Consider the following 21,392-nt stretch of genomic DNA (forward strand, 5'->3'; position numbering starts at 1 on the left):
TCTGAAAGGTAGAAGTATTACTTCGTATCAGCAATACCGGAGTTGTGACATCTGGAGGTAAGTACTGATCAGCCCGTGTGGGTGTTTTTTAATTTTCGTACCATTTCTTCCCTAGATTTTCTGTCTTATTCAATAACGCTGAGATCAGGTAACCCCGAGACCAGGTGGTAGGCCACACACAAGCAACCTCACGTCCATGATTGAGGTGTTGTCAACACTTCTGACATATCATTTCACCCTGTGAACACCTCGCACACCATCTTTTTAATAGGGGCCTGTTGGTGTGCAGAATTCAGAGTCTTATGTAGGCAAGTGAGTCACATCACCAAATATGGCTTCTGACGTACTTGTATCCTGATATCAGTGTTTATCAACATTTGTGACATCAGTATGGGTGACTACCTTCCACACTTTGAGCACTCAACTGTGGAATTTCTGCACCTGCACTAAAATCGTGTAAGGGAGTAGTTGTTGATGGTAGGCGTGTTCATCAATTGTTGTCATCCACAACTGAACTAGTGAATGGTAAGCTGCTCTGTGGTGATCTCTACCAACAAAATTTTGTTGTGCAGGAATCTTACTATCCATCTATTGAGCTGATATTACGAGGAGCATTCAGAAATTATCTCCAATAGTAGTTTTATGTTCTTCATTTATTAGTCAATATGAGCCATTGTATATGGGATCCCTCAATCCACTCACCAACAGTGTCAATACGCTGCTACCACCTTCATGGTGACTTCATTATTGTGTCACTGAACCACTGTTTGGTAGTATTACGCAGCCACTTGTGGACAGCTGCCTGTAATTCTTGTTTGTTGCTAAACTGTTTACCTCATTGTCCATCCTTCATGTTCCTGAACAAAGCATAATCAGATGGAGAGACATGGTGAACACCAGCAATGTCAACTTTTCAGTCATAGCAGTAATGGTGTGGAGTCACAAGTTATTGTGGTGGAGGAGCACTCCTGTTCACTACTTCCTCTGTCACCGTAGCTGAATCCCGCATCAAAGTCATGTAAGGCCTGTAGACGGAGCAATGAAATTTCTTGGGCGAGGGACTCCCGTGATGTTTCCAATGCATGGCTTGGATTTTCTTTTCAGGTGTATCGTAGTGAAACCACGATTCATCACCAGTCACCAGTTTCTCCCAAATATGTGGATCCTCATTCTTCGTTTCCAATAACTGAGGACTGTCAACTGTTCTCCTTACGAGCCTGTGTCAAGTACCATGGAACACAAACTGTCATGAATAACTGAGTCACCATTTGTGTTGCCGAGGCCTATTTGCCATCCCAGTTCATAAAAAAGGTTATGCACCTACCAGCTCTAATCAACTGAGACACAACCTGTGCTCCCCAGGGACCATGATGTTGACGGACGACCAGTACTCACATTCTTGAGTGCAGATTCTCTTCCACCAGCAAACCCAGTGATCCAGTTGTAAACAGTATTTTGTGCAGGAGCTTCTTGATCACACACTGAAGTTAAAAGTTTATGAATTTCCATTGTTTTGACTCCTCCTTTCCACAAATACCATGTGCTCCACCTGTATCCATAATAGTCACCTTACATCCTGTGTAGTGTAACATGGGTTATTTATGAAAATGACCTATGTTCCACTGAGGACGCTTACACTGGTAAAAGAGGTAATATCTCTTATAAATATTTTACGCAGTGTGAAAAATAAACTGTATGTGCTCCAACCTGTGATCTGTGCAAATGGGGCATATACAGTCATGTAACACAGCGACAGCAAGGCACGGTATGCCGAGTGCAGTAGCACTTGTTGGACGTGGACATTTATGCCTTGGTGGTGCCCCTTGAAGGGGTCATGAACACCTCAGAGAAAACAGACATACTAGAAAGTAAATGCTCAATACAAATGAAGATCACAAATCTTAGATCTTAAGTGTCTGTGTGGTTTCTGTTGCCTGAGACTGCAGTCATGTGTTTGTGTGTGTGGTCTAATGTTGTCGAAGGCCTTACTGGCCGGAAGCTTTATTTGTGCCAGTCTTTTTGTTGTGCCTATCTGTGACTTAGCATCTCTGCTGTATGGTGAGTAGTAACTTTCCTTTTCATAATATTGTTACATTCCATCCTGGATTCTCCATTGTTTGATCAGATCAAGTTTGATGTGGTACGATGTATCAACTGATGTATCTGCATTTATGTCTTACTAATATTCGCTGGCTTCACAATTGATGTACACAGCTGTAAAAATACAGAAGACTATTGCTGAAGAAGTGTTCGTCATTCTGTAGTTGGAAGTAGTGAGACACACCCGTACAGCATCACCCTGCCTGCAGACGAAGGCAAGTTCATGCACAGCCGTGGTAATGAGCAGCCACACCAACTTAAACCGCATCGTACTTAACAAATATGCCACACAGTGCTTCCTACTCATGGTGTTGCAGTAAAGTCCACGCATGCACATGCTTGCCTATACACACACTAGAAAGGAAAATACTGCACTTGTCCACAGCTTTCTCTACTTGCCAACAAACAAGTGCTGTCCTCTGACTGTACATACTGTTCACAGCTGCCATCTAGCATCTCCATTGTGTACTTCATCGCCCTACAAGAGGATGTGCTCATAGTGTATTTGCAAAACAACAAAATTATAAATCATTTCCAAATGCCCCTCATACACACATCCTGTACTCGACGATCCAGCCAAATGTCACTACAAGTTCTGATGACATACCCATCAAAGATCCACCAAAAAACTACATCTGCTATGGTGATGGGTCTCCGTCCTACATTGCCAACAATCTCTCTACTTCCATTGTCCACGTGTGTAGAATGATCATAATACAGAGGAAAAAAATTGGGAACAGGACCAGGACCAACAACGACAACACACTTTCATATACTGCCATGCTTTTACACTCCCCCTCCCCAACACACAAACACAAAGGGGAGGGGGAGGGCACCATACTGTTTCATAATTAAAGCATTCCCCTCAATAGTCTGTGTCTATGGACTGGAATGGTAATTTTGTGACTTGCTGTAATAGTCTGTGTCTATGGATTGGAATGGTAATTTTGTGACTTGCTGTATTCTTCAGTTTTTCTATGCATTCATGTCTCAGTGTATTATGACCTGTCTTAATATACCACGGTGTGTATTCATTGGTTCTGATTTCTGTTACAATATCAAAGTTAGTAAATCTGAGACAAAATCTATTACAAGCATTCAACTTACACCAACACAAACTATTTGTCCTCCCTCATCTCAACTTCACGGCTTGCTTCACTTATTTCACACAAAGTTGGGCAAGAAACTTGGTAACACTGATTTCATCAATAAACACTACAGTAATTAGTCTTATTAAATAACAGCAAAGTAAATAATGATCCAATATGAAAAACAAAAAATCTGAAATAGTGCAAATGATTCATAAATATATATATATATATATATATATATATATATATATATGGCCTTGGCAGCAAAAAAAAAAAAAAAAAAAAAAAAAAATTATCTACGGATTTCCAATGCTTAACACTGTACGTAAAAATGAACAAATTCGCACGCACAAAGAGAGATGAAATAGCTTTTGTATAAGAATCCTTCATTCCCCTTCCCACCTATTTTAACAGGTTATCACAAAATGTGTTGTAATAAAGTGAGAGAGAGAGAGAGAGAGAGAGAGAGAGAGAGAGAGAGAGAGAGAGAGACTACGACTACTACCACCACCACTATCACCTATCTACAGGAGCCCACATAGCAGTAGTAAATCTGACGATCCTACAAACTGATAAGGTTTATTTTATTTCATTTTTGAAGGAGAAATAACAGGCTTAGTTACTAGACCTGATCCATTTTCTACTACTCATCTTCTCCCTGCCTGCAATGAGAAGTCTGTTTCGATACACCAATAGGTATGATATCAAGGATCTGCATTCACACAGCAGTATACCAAAAATGTCACTCACTCCTTTAGAACCACAATATATGAGGTTTTTATTTCTGAATTTAAGATATTCTTATGTAAATTAAGAATAAATGAAACAAATTCCAGAATGATCTTAGAAGTTCTGTCAGTTTTTCAAACAATAAAAGCCTAAAGAAATGAAAGTGGATGAATTGCAACTACATAGTATAGGGTGTAAGGCAGCAGTCTTTCTTTCTTGAAGTAACTGTTTTCCATATAATTAGTAATGAGTTTCATATGTCTTCAGTGTTAATTGTTAATGCAGCTTTCATGTTTGTTTCTTCCTTTTGTTAATGTGCACCTTGGCTTGATCCACATTCCTGGGGATTCTACTTTACACTAGGAACTATGGAACAGAACGTACGAAAGAATGAATGAATGGCATACACGCAAAAAACTGGATACATATGACTTCTTCCTGTGCTGTGACAACATAAGTACAAATTATTTTACTAGTTTATTTTCAGTTGTTTAATGTTGTTACATATAAAAATACTTGTGTGAAGTTTTCCATGAAACACTGATCAATAATGTATTTCCCAATAATATTGAATATGATAACATGTTGGAACTCCTCCACTAACCCACATTCGAATGTCAGGAAATCAGTTTTCCACTTATTTTTCACTCCAAAGCAATGCAGTAATAACTGTAACCATAATTTTAACTGTAAGTGACGATAAAGAAATGCTATTAAATGGATGAACTATACACAAATGCAAAAACTGGCATGGAAATGGAAGAGCATGGAGAAATATAACAGCGCAGTATTATTAAGAATTGAATTACACCATTACTTCACATGTTTAAAAAGATTTCAAACTGAAAGAGCCTATTGCCTTGAATTAAATGATCATTACAGAAAGTTTATTTTACTCACAAGTAAATTGTTACATTTGTACAACAATATACATGTCACTTGAATAAGTTTTCTACAGAGATTAATCCACAAACACATTTGAAAAACTTAGGAATTTAGATACAGAAAAAAATCAATCCTGTTTACCATACAGATCTATTTACACCTTCTCCATGTAGGATCCAGTGGATTACAACTAAGAGTTTGCTGGTCATGTAGTGGGTTCCATGACATTTATACAATATAACAAAATTATAAAAAAAAAGCTTTTATATATAATGATACACCCAATAGGGACTTGACAAAAATCTACATACAACTAAAACTATTTCATATTTAAAAAAAGGGATACAGAGTATCCATAAATAATGTAAACAAACACTATTTTTAACCACATGAAGATAATGAATTGCCTTCACTGTCTTAAAAAAATTGTAAGAATGCTGATATCAGTGTTGAATGCTATAGAAAAACTACTGCATTACTTACTTTTCCCAATCTGTATCAAGAGTGCTAATATGTGTTGCAAATGACAATGAATGACCACTTTTGTTTGAAGATAATGAAACACATGTAAAGTAACACCTGTGGGGACAGTTTCTTAAAAAATACAAATGAATACTGATAAAAACATTATGTAACTTATCTTATTTCTGGAAAATAATTGATCTCCACTTTTGTGATTATCAGCACTAACTAAGCAGTAAAAACGGTTTTTGACAGCAGTTTCAAGGCTGAAAGTGTCAGCACATTTATAGCAATTTGGAAATTATGTAAAATGTGTATAAAAGAAAACAGCTACTGGACACAGGTGCAAACCCAACAGTGTACATCACTGGAATTGTGTGTGATTTATGTGTTTGGGGACAAACCATGAAATAGTTGTCATTTTATTTTAAATGGAACCAGTGAATGCAAAAAAATAAATAAATAATATTAGGACACTGGCTACTGAATTCAACGTCAAGTGAAGGAAACAACTGACTGGATCCATCATGTTTTGAACAAAAAGCAATATCTTTGTCAAACCCTGCTTCCATGTTAACAATAGAAAAAGATGCACTTAAAACTCTTATGTATAGATTTACACACAATTTACATTCAGTTTATATATATGTTATGTGCACTAAGTAATGGATGTGCTTCACAAATGATATAAAAACTAAACATTTCTTTTCTACATTTAAAACACATGGAAAAGTTTCCATAGGAATGGATGACAGAATATATGTATATATTTATTTATATTTACGTACAAAACAGCCTAAATTGTTTTCATACAAGCATTTGCATTAGCTGATTTATATTTTTTTTACAATATATAAACACCAAAACTGTGCAAACCATTCATTACATACATTATACAAATGCGAATATTTGATCAATAGATTTCATTTCACATTATTTTTATACTTTTTAATCCTTTACATCAGTCTTGATGAAACTTTAAATATATATTTATTTATAATGATTAACTATCAATTACATAGACATCATGCTTACATTCATGAAAACATTCACAGACTGAGGCAAAATGGATGAAATAATGAATTATTTACATGAAAGTGACTGACTGGGATTATGTGACTACTTACACAAACATTTAAAATTCAGACTGACATGCATTTTTCCTTAAAAATATACAGTAATAATGACGGACAGGAAAAAATTTAGCAACCAGCATGCCGCGAATCTACAAAATTCAAGCCGTAATACAAACAGATAATATGTTTTAAAACATCAGGTAGATTAAAGGAATTTTTTCTGCTGCACAACGGCTGAAATGAATGTGAAAATTGCTCTTATGAGCTGCAGAACATAGGCTCCATCTAGTGATTTGAAAGAGGAACAGCAAGAGCATTTTAAAAAGAAGAAAAAAGCAAACCACAGAAAAACCTAAATATGTAGTAATACTTTTATGTGCACTGTCTCCTCACCTACTGGATTTATGAATAAAGATGTTGAGAAATGTACCTTGGGTACAAGCACAGTTAAAAAACAAATAAGGTGTGACATGATGCCATGGAGTACGGGCATACAGAGAACAGGAGTACTTGTGAACTACAGTTCACATATCATCTGACAAACCTTAATTGAAAGGGTACCACTCTTCAACAACTGTGACAAAATTTATGGAATGTGAACACACAAAATAGCTATAATTTTGTCAATAATGATTGCTTCCAGACACTACTTTATGAATTGATCAGTAATACCTCGATCCGTTCCACAGTGATACACAGGATTTTTCGAAATATATTACCTTTTGAAAAGAGGGCTCAATTTAGCATATGGAGAGATTTTATTCCTTCTGTAAACAAATCCCTTTATAAAAACTGGGAACTACCTATGCTTACTACTTCAAATTTTCCATCCGAGCTCCAACTTGTCACACAGAGCACAAAAATGTTTGGCAAAAGATCTTACTTTCCATTTGTGTGCTCATTTATCAGCAAGGTCATGACTGCAGAACATTTAGTCATTTAGAAAATAAAGACACTGTCTTGCAATTTCCCGACATCGAAATAACACTCCTTATGCAAAGAAAAAATAACATTCAAGTACATGCAGGGATTCTTTCATTTCAGAAAATGTTTATATTTAGTTCCAGAACTTATCAGATTTTCCAATCAAAGAAATTCCATGAGGTAAATGAATTATCTATCACTGTATTATTCAACACTTAGGTAAATCCAAAACCATCCAGCAAGACCCTGCAAGCCTTGTTGTCTGGTTATCAAAATGCTTTTTGAAAAAATCTCTCTTGTACCAAACCAAGCAAGATCCCTCTTTCAAATAATGACTAATCAACTTCAGTTTAAAAACAGAAAATTACAACAAGTGAATGCAACAAAGAGCTGATAGAACTCTTGTCCTGAAGCCCCCACGAAGAGTAAATTAGGTACTGCACCCATTACTCTTATGAGATGTATCAATAATGGTAATTTTATGACATTAATAATTACATAAATACACTACAACAAAAAGTAAGCTGGATGTCAAGACAGTTTACCATCTCCAAAGAAGCCCAAGAAAGAAAATTCCAAGAATATATAAACAGAAATTAAGAGCAACTACACAAAATGAAACTACATAAGTAACTAAATTTTCTATTCATTTGTGTAATTTGGATGGCCAAATGTTTACGAGGTAAATTATCGAACACTGTAAAATGGATGCATTACATACAAATAATGTTGTGCAAATTACAAAATAACTTCTAAGGGTTTAGAACGCCACTGTGAAATATACAGTAAAAATGTTCTTAGAGAGGGACCTGTAGACAAAAGAATTAATTATCTTTAGTTGCACATTTAAGGAACAGTAGAAATAAATATATCTGACAGTTAATCCAGGTTGTGCTCAGCAGAATAGTTGAAAATATCCAGGAAGAATCCTTTACACAAAGAAGTTGTTTCTATTAACGTGTATCTTTTTAAAAACTCAAATATATGAAATGGATAGCAAGTCCTCAGAGGGACTTGTGTCACGAATAAAAACTGTCTGCAGTCACAAGTGCTCAACCATGTAGCTTTATATAGGTATGAACGCAGCTCCTGTTATGCTACATGTTCAGTTCTACATTTCCATTTCATAATTTTTCTTTGAATAAGAATTTTTTGTTCTCTTTTATTTTTTATTGTTAATCTGATTATGAAAAATAGGTACTTTTGTCTTTTGCCTGTACACTTTACATTCTGAATATGGCATATGTTCATTATTTGACATGATTTTTGTTAAACAGATATTACTTACAAAGAAACTAATAACAAGTTATTTATATATATATGTATGTATAATCTTGGTACAAATATTTTATCAACTGTACATATCATATTATTACAATTCACTGTTAAAAAACTGGGATTTGGTTTCTACATACAATCACTCTGGGAAAGTATCGAGTGACACAGACTGAAGAACTTCCTGCAATGGAAGCTGAGCCACTGTAAACACTCATCCAAAATATATCAATATAATGGCTCTTTATATATATTCTATGCATTTACTTCATTTCATAAAAACAAATGCATTAAAAACACCAATTTCAAACATCCACAGCGGTAGCATATCTGTATGTACATCAAAATAAGAATAATACCCAAAAAGGAATTAATTTCAGAACTGTGAGCTTTGAAAGTTACACCAGTTCAGTAAAGGCATGTAGCCCTTTTACCTTGGCTCTAATACTACAGTAAAATTCAAAATCATTAATTTAACAATGATATTAAGCATCCACAGCAAATATATAAGACAGAGAAATAACCAGCAAGGTAGCATGGAGTTTACTGTTTTCAATACTACAACCTCATATCTTGTGTTAAATACATCAATTTTTGAGACTGATGTCATAACCACTTTCATCAATTATTCCCTCTGCATGTTAGCAGTGTGTGTGTGTGTGTGTGTGTGTGTGTGTGTGTGTGTGTGTGTTGCCTCAAGATCAGTAAATATATGACAAAAACTTTAAAAAAGATTTAATGTTTACGGTTGCCATCTTCTCTTAAATTTCAATAACTACAAATGTTTTCTTAGTTTTCTTTAAAATCCCTTAGCAACTATTACCTGAGGGGTTTATCACAATTTGATGTTCCATTTAATGAAAATTATTTATGTTAAAATAATGATTTCCCCATGTGAAAACAGTGTTTGTGAATGTGAACTCCATTCTCTCCTGCAAAAGACATGTCACGTTCCAGTTATTATTTCCAATGCCTTCCAGTACTAATTTCATTGTGTTTATCCAATAAATGTTTACATACAGTCATTTAGTTTTGATTGTAACAGAAAGAAATTACATAGTTAAATGGCTCCTAAAAAAAGAAAGTCTAAAACAAAATAACTGTATTCCTAGACTGAAACATGCTTACTAGTGCATGCTGTTTCAAGCAACAGTATACAGGAATTTTTATTTATTGTAAATTGATTGTTTGCTGACACAATACTCACTGCATATGAAAATATTTGAATACTCCCGTCACACTGCTCACCTAGTTTACTTCAGTTATCAGCAATCAGTTGTCTATAAACCAGATTGTATCTCATGAGATATGCCATATAAGCTGCATAACTTTCATTTTGTAATATTTTCACAGGTTAACTGAATGACTGTTAATTTTAACGTCAGCAAAACAGTATTTACACCAATAAAATTGTGCCTATCTTTGATTCTTATCTTATTCACATTCTTCGGCGAGACTTATCTCATGCTTGCAAATATCCACATCTTCACACAGATCATCACCAAGATGATGATACATTACATACAAAATCCAAATGCATTACTTCCAGAGCAGTTTTTGCGAGAATGTCACAACTTAGAAAAAAATTAAAATAAATGCGTTTCACTGAAAATTCATATGTGCTGATCAGTTTCTTCCAAAACTTGCGTTAAAAGTGTAAGGTCAAACCTTATACTAAAAGTACATACAAGGCAGATGCTCTGGCAGTATGCTGCCCGATGTGTATCCCTATAGACCACCATTGCTCGGTGGGCCTATGGGGCCGAGATCAGTACTCACAACGACGGGGCCGCCAACTCCCATTGCTGATGCTGTCTTCATAAAAAATTTCTCAAGTTTTGCAATTATATGCTTGCCATATGTGTATTTGCGAAGCGAGTTCAGATGTGGTCGAATTTTGTGCATAAGAACCTTGCGCTGTGCAGGTTCCGATACGTCAATCATCTTCTGTACAACATAGTTTGCATATTGGTCCTTCATCATAACATGCAAAGCACTGCCAGAAAAGAAAAGAAAATACAGTATTTAAGAGTCTATTATACATATCTATTGTCTTTATATAACACGTCAATCTCTGATATATACAGACTGTATTATCTATTGCTGATATCTAACAAATCTGCATGTGTAGTTATATGCATCCTAATAGTGAATGTTAAACTGATAAATGAGAAAAATATGCAACAACTCTCACTGAAATATGAAACCCATACTGACATTTGCAGAAAATTAAGTAATAATTGTGGTAATAAAATGCAAGCACACACTATTACAAATCACAGTCTTCCCACATCAACAAAATCTTCCATTCAAACTCATTTACCAGCAAACACTTTGTAATGACTTGACTGTGTTTTTAATCACACTGTTTACAGTTTACTACAGTAGAGCAGAGGAAGTCCAGTTCAGCCAGTGATATCATGCTCGATTTTTAGACTATCAAAGGCAATCCACCAGCTTTTGATTATATCTTATCACCATTATAACTATCCATATTCCCTTTCTGTTCACACTTTTATTGGAGCAGGTCAATATAAATGCTGTCCCAACATTTTTTTTTTTAAACTAATGTTAGGAGAGAAGGGGAGTCTGGATTTTAATCATGAATATGTTATATGAATTATTAAACATTTGACATTTTGGAGAAGAATAATTTACAAGGAGTGCATGACACTGGTTTCCGATTTTTAACATTTTTGTACATGTACATGTACAAAGAAAATTAAGAAGGCTGGCAACTGAAGGCAAAGAGGAGAATAAGTTGCATTATACTATGGTACTACAAATTGCTGATGATATTCTGGAAATAGTGTGGATTCCCAGTACAACTCAATGAAAAAAAATCATACACTTCCAAATGAAGAAGAATCAATGGAAATGTTTATTAATAGAAGGATTGAAACACTTCACTTCACTTCACTTCACACCAACCAAAATAAACATAAACAGTATAATATTACAGAAACTGTGCTCTTACTGATAAAATGTCTGATAATTAAAATATTCATTCTTTATATACATATACATATCTATGTCTTGACAGTAAGGAGGATGGTTTTGTCCTCTACACAATTTACTGTACCTGTACACCAAAATAAACACAAGTTTCTTTTTATGGTGATTGGCAGTAGTAAATGCACAAAGCAATCAAATGACACTTTTAGTACTGCAACTATGGTGCCTGAGAAACACACACACACACACACACACACACACACACACACACACACACAAATTTAACTGTAATGATAAGATTATAACTCACTTTTCATTGAAGCTGCAGACTTCCTCTATCAGAACTGCACGCTCAGCTCTTGTAGCATGAGTGACACACTTTTCTACGACATTGGAAGCAAACTTGTGTTGTGAAAGCACCAGCACCTTTCCCCTTACAGACAGGATAATCTGAGACTTGTCTTCTGGCTTCCCGTGTTCTGGAATTTGAAGAAAAGCTCATAAAAGTTATGGTTTCAAAAATTATGAAAGAATCTCCATCAATGGAACCCACAGACGTAGTACTGTCAAAGATTAATTACCTACACTAACTGCCAAAAATTACAATAGGGAATCTGTTACTTGCTGTGTATGATTATTTTACTGTGTAACTTTTTTGTGTCAACTGATTTCAGATTGTGTACTGTACGAGAGACAGTCCACAGAAGATGTCAATACATTTTAAAAAGATCTTTACATGCATATCCAGACAAATAGTGGTTATTTAGCACAAACTAAGTAAAGTAAGTGCTTAAAAGAATAATGAAAGGCAGATAATTTTTCAGTATCTCCACTAGTAATGGTGAGTAGCAAGTTATCCTTTTCACAATACTGTCATCATTCCATACTGGATTTTCCATTGTTTGATGATAATATTTCACTGCAACGCAAGGTCAGCCTGGGCGAACAAAAGACATGTAACACACTCATAGTCATAAATAAGACGGGGATCCAAATCCAATATTAGAAAGTAAACACACAGCGAAGACATTTGGATGTAGACTGCTGAGGAAGTAAACCTCAACAATGCTGCAGTATTAAATATATCGTATTTGCCTGATTATAAGCCAACCCTCCCCCTCTTTTTTACAGGGGCTCTTTGAGAAAAATATGTTCTGACTAATCAAAATTACAAACTTTTATGGACGTAAGGTATATGCCTAAAAAGTTATGCATCTGTTCTAAAATTATGTCATTTATTCATTGTCTACATTTTGGTAATACAAGGAGAAATAAAATAAACCAAAAGAGATGTTTTACATGAATTTTTATCTTCACCGTCTTTTTTGGTGATGTCGTCTGTGGTATCACTATTTTCCATCATCATCATCATCATCATCATCATCATCATCATCATCCTCAATCATCATCATCGTAATAGCACAGCTGTGTTGTCACAAATATTTGGCTATTTCTTCCAAGTATGTTGCGATTTCTGAGGTTGTGGTTATGGAGGGAACTGAGAGCATTGCTCTTTTTTTTCCTTTTCTTTCTTAACACACAGCAGATCTCAAAACAAGACACAAGCATAACTGCCCAGATAAAGGGGGAAAAAAAGCAGTAACACATACAGGGGGACAATTCGTGAACTATACAAAAAATAAAATAAATAAATAAAAAATAAAACATAAATTGGTTACAAACTAAAGCATGCACACACTTTATTCAACATGCACAGTCATTATACGAGGGGGCACCCCAAAGTAACCGGAATCGTAATGCTGCACATAATGCAGTTGTAGTAGCAGGTTGTGCCGTCAGAGGGTTGTAGGAGGAGCTCTGCTGAGTCGTTCTGCCACGCAGTGTCACCCAACACTGAGAAGTGTGGTTTTTTTTGGCAGTTATTTGAGTGTGCGTACAGTGCAGACATGACACGAGGAAATGGCTAGTTCTTATGAACAATGTGTGGCAGTGAAGTTTTGTTTCTTGCTCAACAAGAACACAGCAGAAACTGTTGGGATGATTCAGACAGCCTACAAAGACCATGCTCTTAGTAAAACTCAAGTGTACGAATGGTTTTCTCAGTTTAAAAAGGGAGAAATGGTGGTTGAAGATCAGCGCCATTCCGATTGACCTTCAACTGCTCGAAGCAAAGACAACATAGACAAAACCCCTGATCTCATCAGTGAAGATCAACGCAGGACAATCGACCAACTCGAGAACTTGTCCGAGTTGTCCTGGAGCTCAATTCAGCACTCCTTGACCATCAATTTCTGGATGCGAAGAGTGGCAGCAAAATTTGTGCCGAAGCTTCTTACCAGAGATCAAAGGGATCGTCGCGTTCAAGCCTGCCTCGAAATGAACGACACATTCAAAGATGATGCACATTTTTTCAACAAAATCATTACAGGTGAAGAGTCATGGTGCTACGGGTAAGATCCAGAAAGTAAACAACAGTCATCACAATGGAAGTCATTTGGCTTACCTCGACCAGTGAAATCGAATGTGAAAACAATGATGATCTGTGTGTTTTTTTTTTTTTTTTTTTGACATCAAAGGGATCATACACTGAATTTGTCCCTGAAAACCAGACAGTAAACTAACAATTCTATTTGGAGGTCATGAAACGGCTTCGCAGAAGTTTGTCGTGAAAACGTCCGGCTCTGTGGGGGCGTGTGGTTCCTGCGTCACGACAACGCTCCCGCGCACACGGCTCTCAGCGTTCTCCAGTTTTTGCCCTCAACGAAGGCGACTACCTTGACCCACGTGCCCTATTCGCCGGATTTAGCACCCTCGGACTTCTTCCTATTCCCGAGGATGAAAAGAGACTTGAAAGTTGAGCGTTTTGCGGATGTGAAGGATGTAAAATGCAAAGTCATGAAAGTGCTAGCAGGTATCAAAGAGGACAAATTTAAAAGGTGCTTCGAATGAACATTTGGACAAGTGTATTAATGCTAATGGAGAGTACTTCGAAGGAGATTAAGGTTGTATTTGAAAATAATAAAGTATATGCTTTCTAGAAAGAAATTCCGACTATTTTTGGGTCCCCCCTCGTATGTCATCTGGAGACTGACAGATGTAGTCACTGATGAGTATCTAAAGGTGGTATATTTTGGCCTGTTTCAATCACACATTTCCTATGGTATATTGTTATGGGGACATTCTTGCTTTGTCAGTGAAATTCTGAAAATTCAAAGAAAAAAGCAATCAGAATAATGAGCAAAGTTAAGCCTAAGGAACACTGCCTCCCCTCTTTATCAAGCACATGATATTAACTGTTATGAATCTATACATCTACACAGCACTGCTTTATGTCAAAAGCAACTTTAATGAGTTCAAGACCAAAGAGAACATATATCCTCACAACACCAGAGGCAAACTGGACTTCGACATACCAAGACACAGACTCACAAAGACTGCAAACACATACAAAATAATGAGTTTAAAACTCTTCAATAAACTTCCAGCATCTGCTCGATCACTGACCAGTCATATTTTCAAACCTAAGATTTATGACTGGTTGCTCGAACACCCATTTCATAAGATAACAGAATATTTTGAAATACTCACTGACATTAGTATATAAGAATATTCCTAAAAGAAGTCGAATTAAATTGTCAAAACTTTACTGTAAAGTTATTGTTAATTTATATTTAATGATCAGACCTATTCTGCTGTACGTGGTCAATGGTGAATAAACTGAACACTGAATTCCAGATATTCAGATTTAGATTGTGACATGTTCAATATGCCTGCCATCACTGGCGATGATGTGGTGCTGACAAATAGCGAAATTCAGCATGACCAGGTGAAGTGTCGGAACATCGATTCTGTCAATGACCTCCTGAAAGTTTGTTTTCGGCTCAGCAATGGTTTTGGGGTTATTGCTGTACACCATGTCTTTAATTGAGCCCCATAAAAAGGAGACGCATGTGTTCAGATCTGGAGAATATGGCATCCCATAAAGGCGCATGTCAGTGGCCTCTGGGTACCCCAGAGCCAGAATGCGGTCCCCTAAGTGCTTCCCCAGGACATCAAACACTCTACTGTTTCGATCGAATCGAGCTCCATCTTGCATGAACTTGTCGACCTCAGGGTCACTTTGGATAATGGAATGGGGATGAAATAATCTTCCAGAAGCTTCAAATACCATTCGGTAGTCACCGTGTCATCAAGGAATATCACACCAATTATTCCATGACTGGACAATGGACACCACGCAGACACCTGTTATGAATGAAGAGACTTCTTGATCGCGAAATGCGGATTCTCAGTCCCCCAAATGCATCAATTTTTCTTATTGACAAACCCATCCAAATGAAAATAGGCTTCATCGCTAAAACAAACCATAGGGTGCATACTAATTCCCATCATGCCCCACAGCCAACCATGCAGTCTGAACACCCTAACCCAAACCATTCAGAAGTTATGATTATATTATTTTATTTCATGTAGTTCAATAACGGTCACCCTGCACTTTGCTTTTGTAAAATGAATTTGCTTCACCACAGTTTCTTTCCCTTTGCTTCACCTTTCTTTTCAATTACCTCCCTTTCTCTGTTTCCCCCATTCACTTACTCTCCATATCCAATGTCTCTCCCAATATTTTATTACACACTCTTCAAATTTTTTCACACCAATCTTATCACGTGAAAGCACCCACGTGATTTACCAACTGACCTGCCTACACTGTGATGCATTCTATGTGGGAATGACCAGCAACAAACTGTCCATTCGCATGAATGGACACAGGCAGACAGTGTTTGTTGGTAATGAGGATCACCCTGTGGCTAAACATGCCTTGGTGCACGCCCAGCACATCTTGGCACAGTGTTACACCGTCCGGGTTATCTGGATACTTCCCACCAACACCAACCTATCCAAACTCCGGAGATGGGAACTTGCTCTTCAATATATCCTCTCTTCCCGTTACCCACCAGGGCTCAATCTCCGCTAATTTCAAGTTGCCGCCACTCATAGCTCACCTGTCATTCAACATCATCTTTGCCTCTTCACTTCCGCCTCGACTGACATCTCTGCCCAAACTCTTTGTCTTTAAATATGTCAGCTTGTGTCTGTATATATGTGTGTGTGTGTGTGTGTGTGTGTGTGTGTGTGTGTGTGTGTGTGCGCGCGCGCGCGAGTGTATACCCGTCCTTTTTTCCCCCTAAGGTAAGTCTTTCCGCTCCCGGGATTGGAATGACTCCTTACCCTCTCCCTTAAAACCCACATCCTTTCGTCTTTCTCTCTCCTTCCCTCTTTCCTGATGAGGCAACAGTTTGTTGCGAAAGCTTGAATTTTGTGTGTGGGTGTGTGTGTTTGTTTGTGTGTCTATCGACCTGCCAGCGCTTTCGTTCGGTAAGTCACATCATCTTTGTTTTTAGATATATTTTTCCCACGTGGAATGTTTCCCTCTATTATATTGATATCAGTAATTTGAACCCAACAATTACGTTTGTTATTGTCACTGTTGCATTTCGAAATCTTTTCTGTCGTCTTATTTTCTCTTTCTGTTTTTGCCAGTAGTTTCACTTTGTATTCACCTTCTCCTTTTTACCGTAATCTGCTATACTATTTTATCCCGCCTATATATACTCAATAATACGTAACCCACTTCCAAACCATAACCAAAAAAATTCTTTTGCCGCTTTCAACACTACCGCCGCTATAAAATCCACCATTTCTAGTTCACAAACAGTTCCTTTCACCTTTTAAACAACCATTTCGGCTAGTTCTAATAACTTTCGCTTTATTTCCATTTACGTTTTTCCCACATCACTGATAATTTTTATCCGCTTCCCACAGGTTTTAACGTCATTATTTCTTCGTCAGACAATTGTTAGCCTCATTTTCATAATCTGCCACCACAAAACCACTCCTTTTAATATATTACACGCAGTTTTTTCGAAATTTTCCCGAATTTCTCCGTCCTTTAACGTGTTTTGGCGGCAACACAACCACCTAACCTTTGTGCACATCGTTGTCTACCAACCCAAGTCCAACATAGCCCAGCTGTAACCAACACCTTCTCGCCTTTTTTCACACCAGGTCTCCAGTTACTTTCCAGTTCACCTTTATCTCTCCCCATAAATTTTTATTTTCATTTTCATTTCAGCCTCATGTTACACTTTCCACCTTCTAATACCATGTCACCCTCACAACACCCCCACAACCCCATTAAGTTTTATTTACATTCCCTCCGCAAACATGCCTTCACCCTAGCCAGATTACGCTCCCATATTCTATTTTCTCAGGCTTGTCTGACATTTGGCATTAACCCCAAAGGCCTCACACTTAAAGTTCCCATCTCTGGCTGCAACCCTTCTTTCCATCAGTCCCTATACCAGTTCCAAACTGAACAATCCATTGCCCTCACCCACCTAATCCTTCACCTACACATCAACTCAGCCAATGAACACACCCGTCAACTCCTATCCTTAATAAAAGTCCTCAATCTTTCCTCTCCCACATCCACACCGCTGTTCAGAGCATCCTCCTACAGGCCAACCGCAAATTAGAAGAGCATGCCACCATTCACCTCAAAAAACTATCCAATCTCCTGGTTTCCCACCTCCAGAAAGGCAACTCACTCACCCTTCACAACCTTTCCAGCAAACCTCAACCTCCTCTCATTGCACACAAACCCAGTCTCTCCCATCTACTCAATCCCCCACTTCCTGCTCCACTCCCTCCAAAACCTCAAAATTCCAATCAACACAATCTGGAACCACAACACCCTAATTCAGTAGTTAACCTTTCCTCCAAACCTCTCTCCCAATCCGAAACCTCTGTCCTATCCAAAGGCCTCACCTTCAGCCCCACTCCCAGATTCAACCAAACAGCCCTCGTCAAAGATTTACTGTCCTACACTCATACTCTCTGCTGGAAATATCACTTCACCACGAAGAAAAATGATCCTAATCCTACTCCTAATGATCCAACTCCCCAAGACACCATCCAAATTGAACCCTGCCTGGAACAGTTCCATCCTCTGTCGCAGCGGGACCCACCTCCTCTTCCTCAAAATCACCCTCTCCAAACCTTCCAGGAATTTCTGACTTCCAGCCTTGCATCTCAATCCTTCTTAAAAAACCTTAATCCTACTCCCAACATCACCACTGCTGAAGCCCAGGCTATCCGTGATCTGAAGGCTGACCGATCCATCGTCATTCTTCCGGCGGACAAGGGTTCCACGACCGTGGTACTTGATCATCGGGAGTATGTGGCTGAGGGACTGCGTCAGCTTTCAGACAACACCACATACAAAGTTTGCCAAGTAACCCCATTTCCGATGTCCAGGCGGAGCTTCAAGGAATCCTCAGAACCTTAGGCCCCCTACAAAACCTTTCACCTGACTCCATCAACCTCCTGACCCCACAGACACCCCGCACCCCTACCTTCTACCTTCTTCCTAAAATCCACAAACCCAATCATCCGGGCCGCCCCATTGTAGCTGGTTACCAAGCCCCCACAGAACGTATCTCTGCCTACATAGATCAACACCTTCAACCCATTACATGCAGTCTCCCATCCTTCATCAAAGACAACAACCACTTTCTCGAACGCCTGGAATCCTTACCCAATCTGTTACCCCCGGAAACCATCCTTGTAACCATTGATGCCACTTCCTTATACACAAATATTCCGCACGTCCAGGGCCTCGCTGCGATGGAGCATTTCCTTTCACGCCGATCACCTGCCACCCTACCTAAAACCTCTTTCCTCATCACCTTAGCCAGCTTCATCCTGACCCACAACTTCTTCACTTTTGAAGGCCAGACATACGAACAATTAAAGGGAACAGCCATGGGTACCAGGATGGCCCCCTCGTACGCCAACCTATTCATGGGTCGCTTAGAGGAAGCCTTCTTGGTTACCCAGGCCTGCCAACCCAAAGTTTGGTACAGATTTATTGATGACATCTTCATGATCTGGACTCACAGTGAAGAAGAACTCCAGAATTTCCTCTCCAACCTCAACTCCTTTGGTTCCATCAGATTCACCTGGTCCTACTCCAAATCCCATGCCACTTTCCTTGACGTTGACCTCCACCTGTCCAATGACCAGCTTCACACGTCCGTCCACACCAAACCCATCAACAAGCAACAGTAGCTCCAGTATGACAGCCGCCACCCATTCCACATCAAACGGTCCCTTCCCTACAGCCTAGGTCTTCGTGGCAAACGAATCTGCTCCAGTCCAGAATCCCTGAACCATTACACCAACAACCTGACAACAGCTTTCTCCCGACCTGGTACAGAAGCAAATAACCAGACCCACTTCCTCATCCCCTCAAACCCAGAATCCCCCACAGAAGAACCACAAAAGTGCCCCACTAGTGACAGGATACTTTCCGGGACTGGACCAGACTCTGAATGTGGCTCTCCAGCAGGGATACGACTTCCTCAAATCCTGCCCTGAAATGAGATCCATCCTTCATGAAATCCTCCCCACTCCACCAAGAGTGTCTTTCCGCCGTCCACCTAACCTTCGTAAGCTGTTAGTTCATCCCTATGAAATCCCCAAACCACCTTCCCTACCCTCTGGCTCCTATCCTTGTAACCGCCCCCGGTGTAAAACCAGTCCCATGCACCCTCCCACCACCACCTACTCCAGTCCTGTAACCCGGAAGGTGTACACGATCAAAGGCAGAGCCACATGTGAAAGCACCCACGTGATTTACCAACTGACCTGCCTACACTGTGATGCATTCTATGTGGGAATGACCAGCAACAAACTGTCCCTTCGCATGAATGGACACAGGCAGACAGTGTTTGTTGGTAATGAGGATCACCCTGTGGCTAAACATGCCTTGGTGCACGGCCAGCACATCTTGGCACAGTGTTACACCGTCCGGGTTATCTGGATACTTCCCACCAACACCAACCTATCCAAACTCCGGAGATGGGAACTTGCTCTTCAATATATCCTCTTCCCGTTACCCACCAGGGCTCAATCTCCGCTAATTTCAAGTTGCCGCCACTCATAGCTCACCTGTCATTCAACATCATCTTTGCCTCTTCACTTCCGCCTCGACTGACATCTCTGCCCAAACTCTTTGTCTTTAAATATGTCTGCTTGTGTCTGTATATGTGCGCGCGCGCGCGAGAGAGAGAGTGTATACCCGTCCTTTTTTCCCCCTAAGGTAAGTCTTTCCGCTCCCGGGATTGGAATGACTCCTTACCCTCTCCCTTAAAACACACATCCTTTCGTCTTTCCCTCTCCTTCCCTCTTTCCTGTTGAGGCAACAGTTTGTTGCGAAAGCTTGAATTTTGTGTGTGTGTTTGTGTGTCTATCGACCTGCCAGCGCTTTCGTTTGGTAAGTCACATCATCTCTGTGCCAAGATGTGCTGGCCGTGCACCAAGGCATGTTTAGCCACAGGGTGATCCTCATTACCAACAAACACTGTCTGCCTGTGTCCATTCATGCAAATGGACAGTTTGTTGCTAGTCATTCCCACACACATTTTATATATATATATATATATATATATATATATATATATATATATATATATATATAAAAAAACAAAGATGATGTGACTTACCAAATGAAAGTGCTGGCAGGTCGACAGACACACAAACAAACACAAACATACACACAAAATTCAAGCTTTCGCAACAAACTGTTGCCTCATCAGGAAAGAGGGAAGGAGAGGGAAAGACGAAAGGAAGTGGGTTTTAAGTGAGAGGGTAAGGAGTCATTCCAATCCCGGGAGCGGAAAGACTTACCTTAGGGGGGAAAAAAAGGACGGGTATACACTTGCACACACACACATATCCATCCACACATATACAGACACAAGCAGACATATTTAAAGACAAAGAGTTTCATATATATATATATATATATATATATATATATATATATATATACACACACACACACACACACACACACACACACACAAAGATG

General features: G+C 38.6%; 1 protein-coding gene across 3 annotated transcripts in view; it reads right to left on the reverse strand.

The window, feature by feature from the left end:
• Positions 1 to 4,785: 4,785 nt before the first annotated feature.
• The window catches only part of LOC126458466 (pumilio homolog 2), a 642,319-nt gene continuing 625,712 nt past the window's right edge, over positions 4,786 to 21,392 (reverse strand). For all 3 annotated transcript variants that reach the window (XM_050095538.1, XM_050095540.1, XM_050095539.1), the window contains 2 exons: positions 11,808 to 11,976; positions 4,786 to 10,538 (listed from right to left, as the gene is read on the reverse strand). In XM_050095538.1, the coding sequence (XP_049951495.1) occupies positions 10,271 to 10,538; positions 11,808 to 11,976 (437 nt within the window). In that variant the 3' untranslated portion in view covers positions 4,786 to 10,270. The remainder of the gene's footprint in view (positions 10,539 to 11,807; positions 11,977 to 21,392) is intronic.

This window comes from Schistocerca serialis, chromosome 2 (genome assembly GCF_023864345.2).
Source record: "Schistocerca serialis cubense isolate TAMUIC-IGC-003099 chromosome 2, iqSchSeri2.2, whole genome shotgun sequence".
In the NCBI taxonomy this organism is placed as follows: Eukaryota; Metazoa; Arthropoda; class Insecta; order Orthoptera; family Acrididae; genus Schistocerca; species Schistocerca serialis.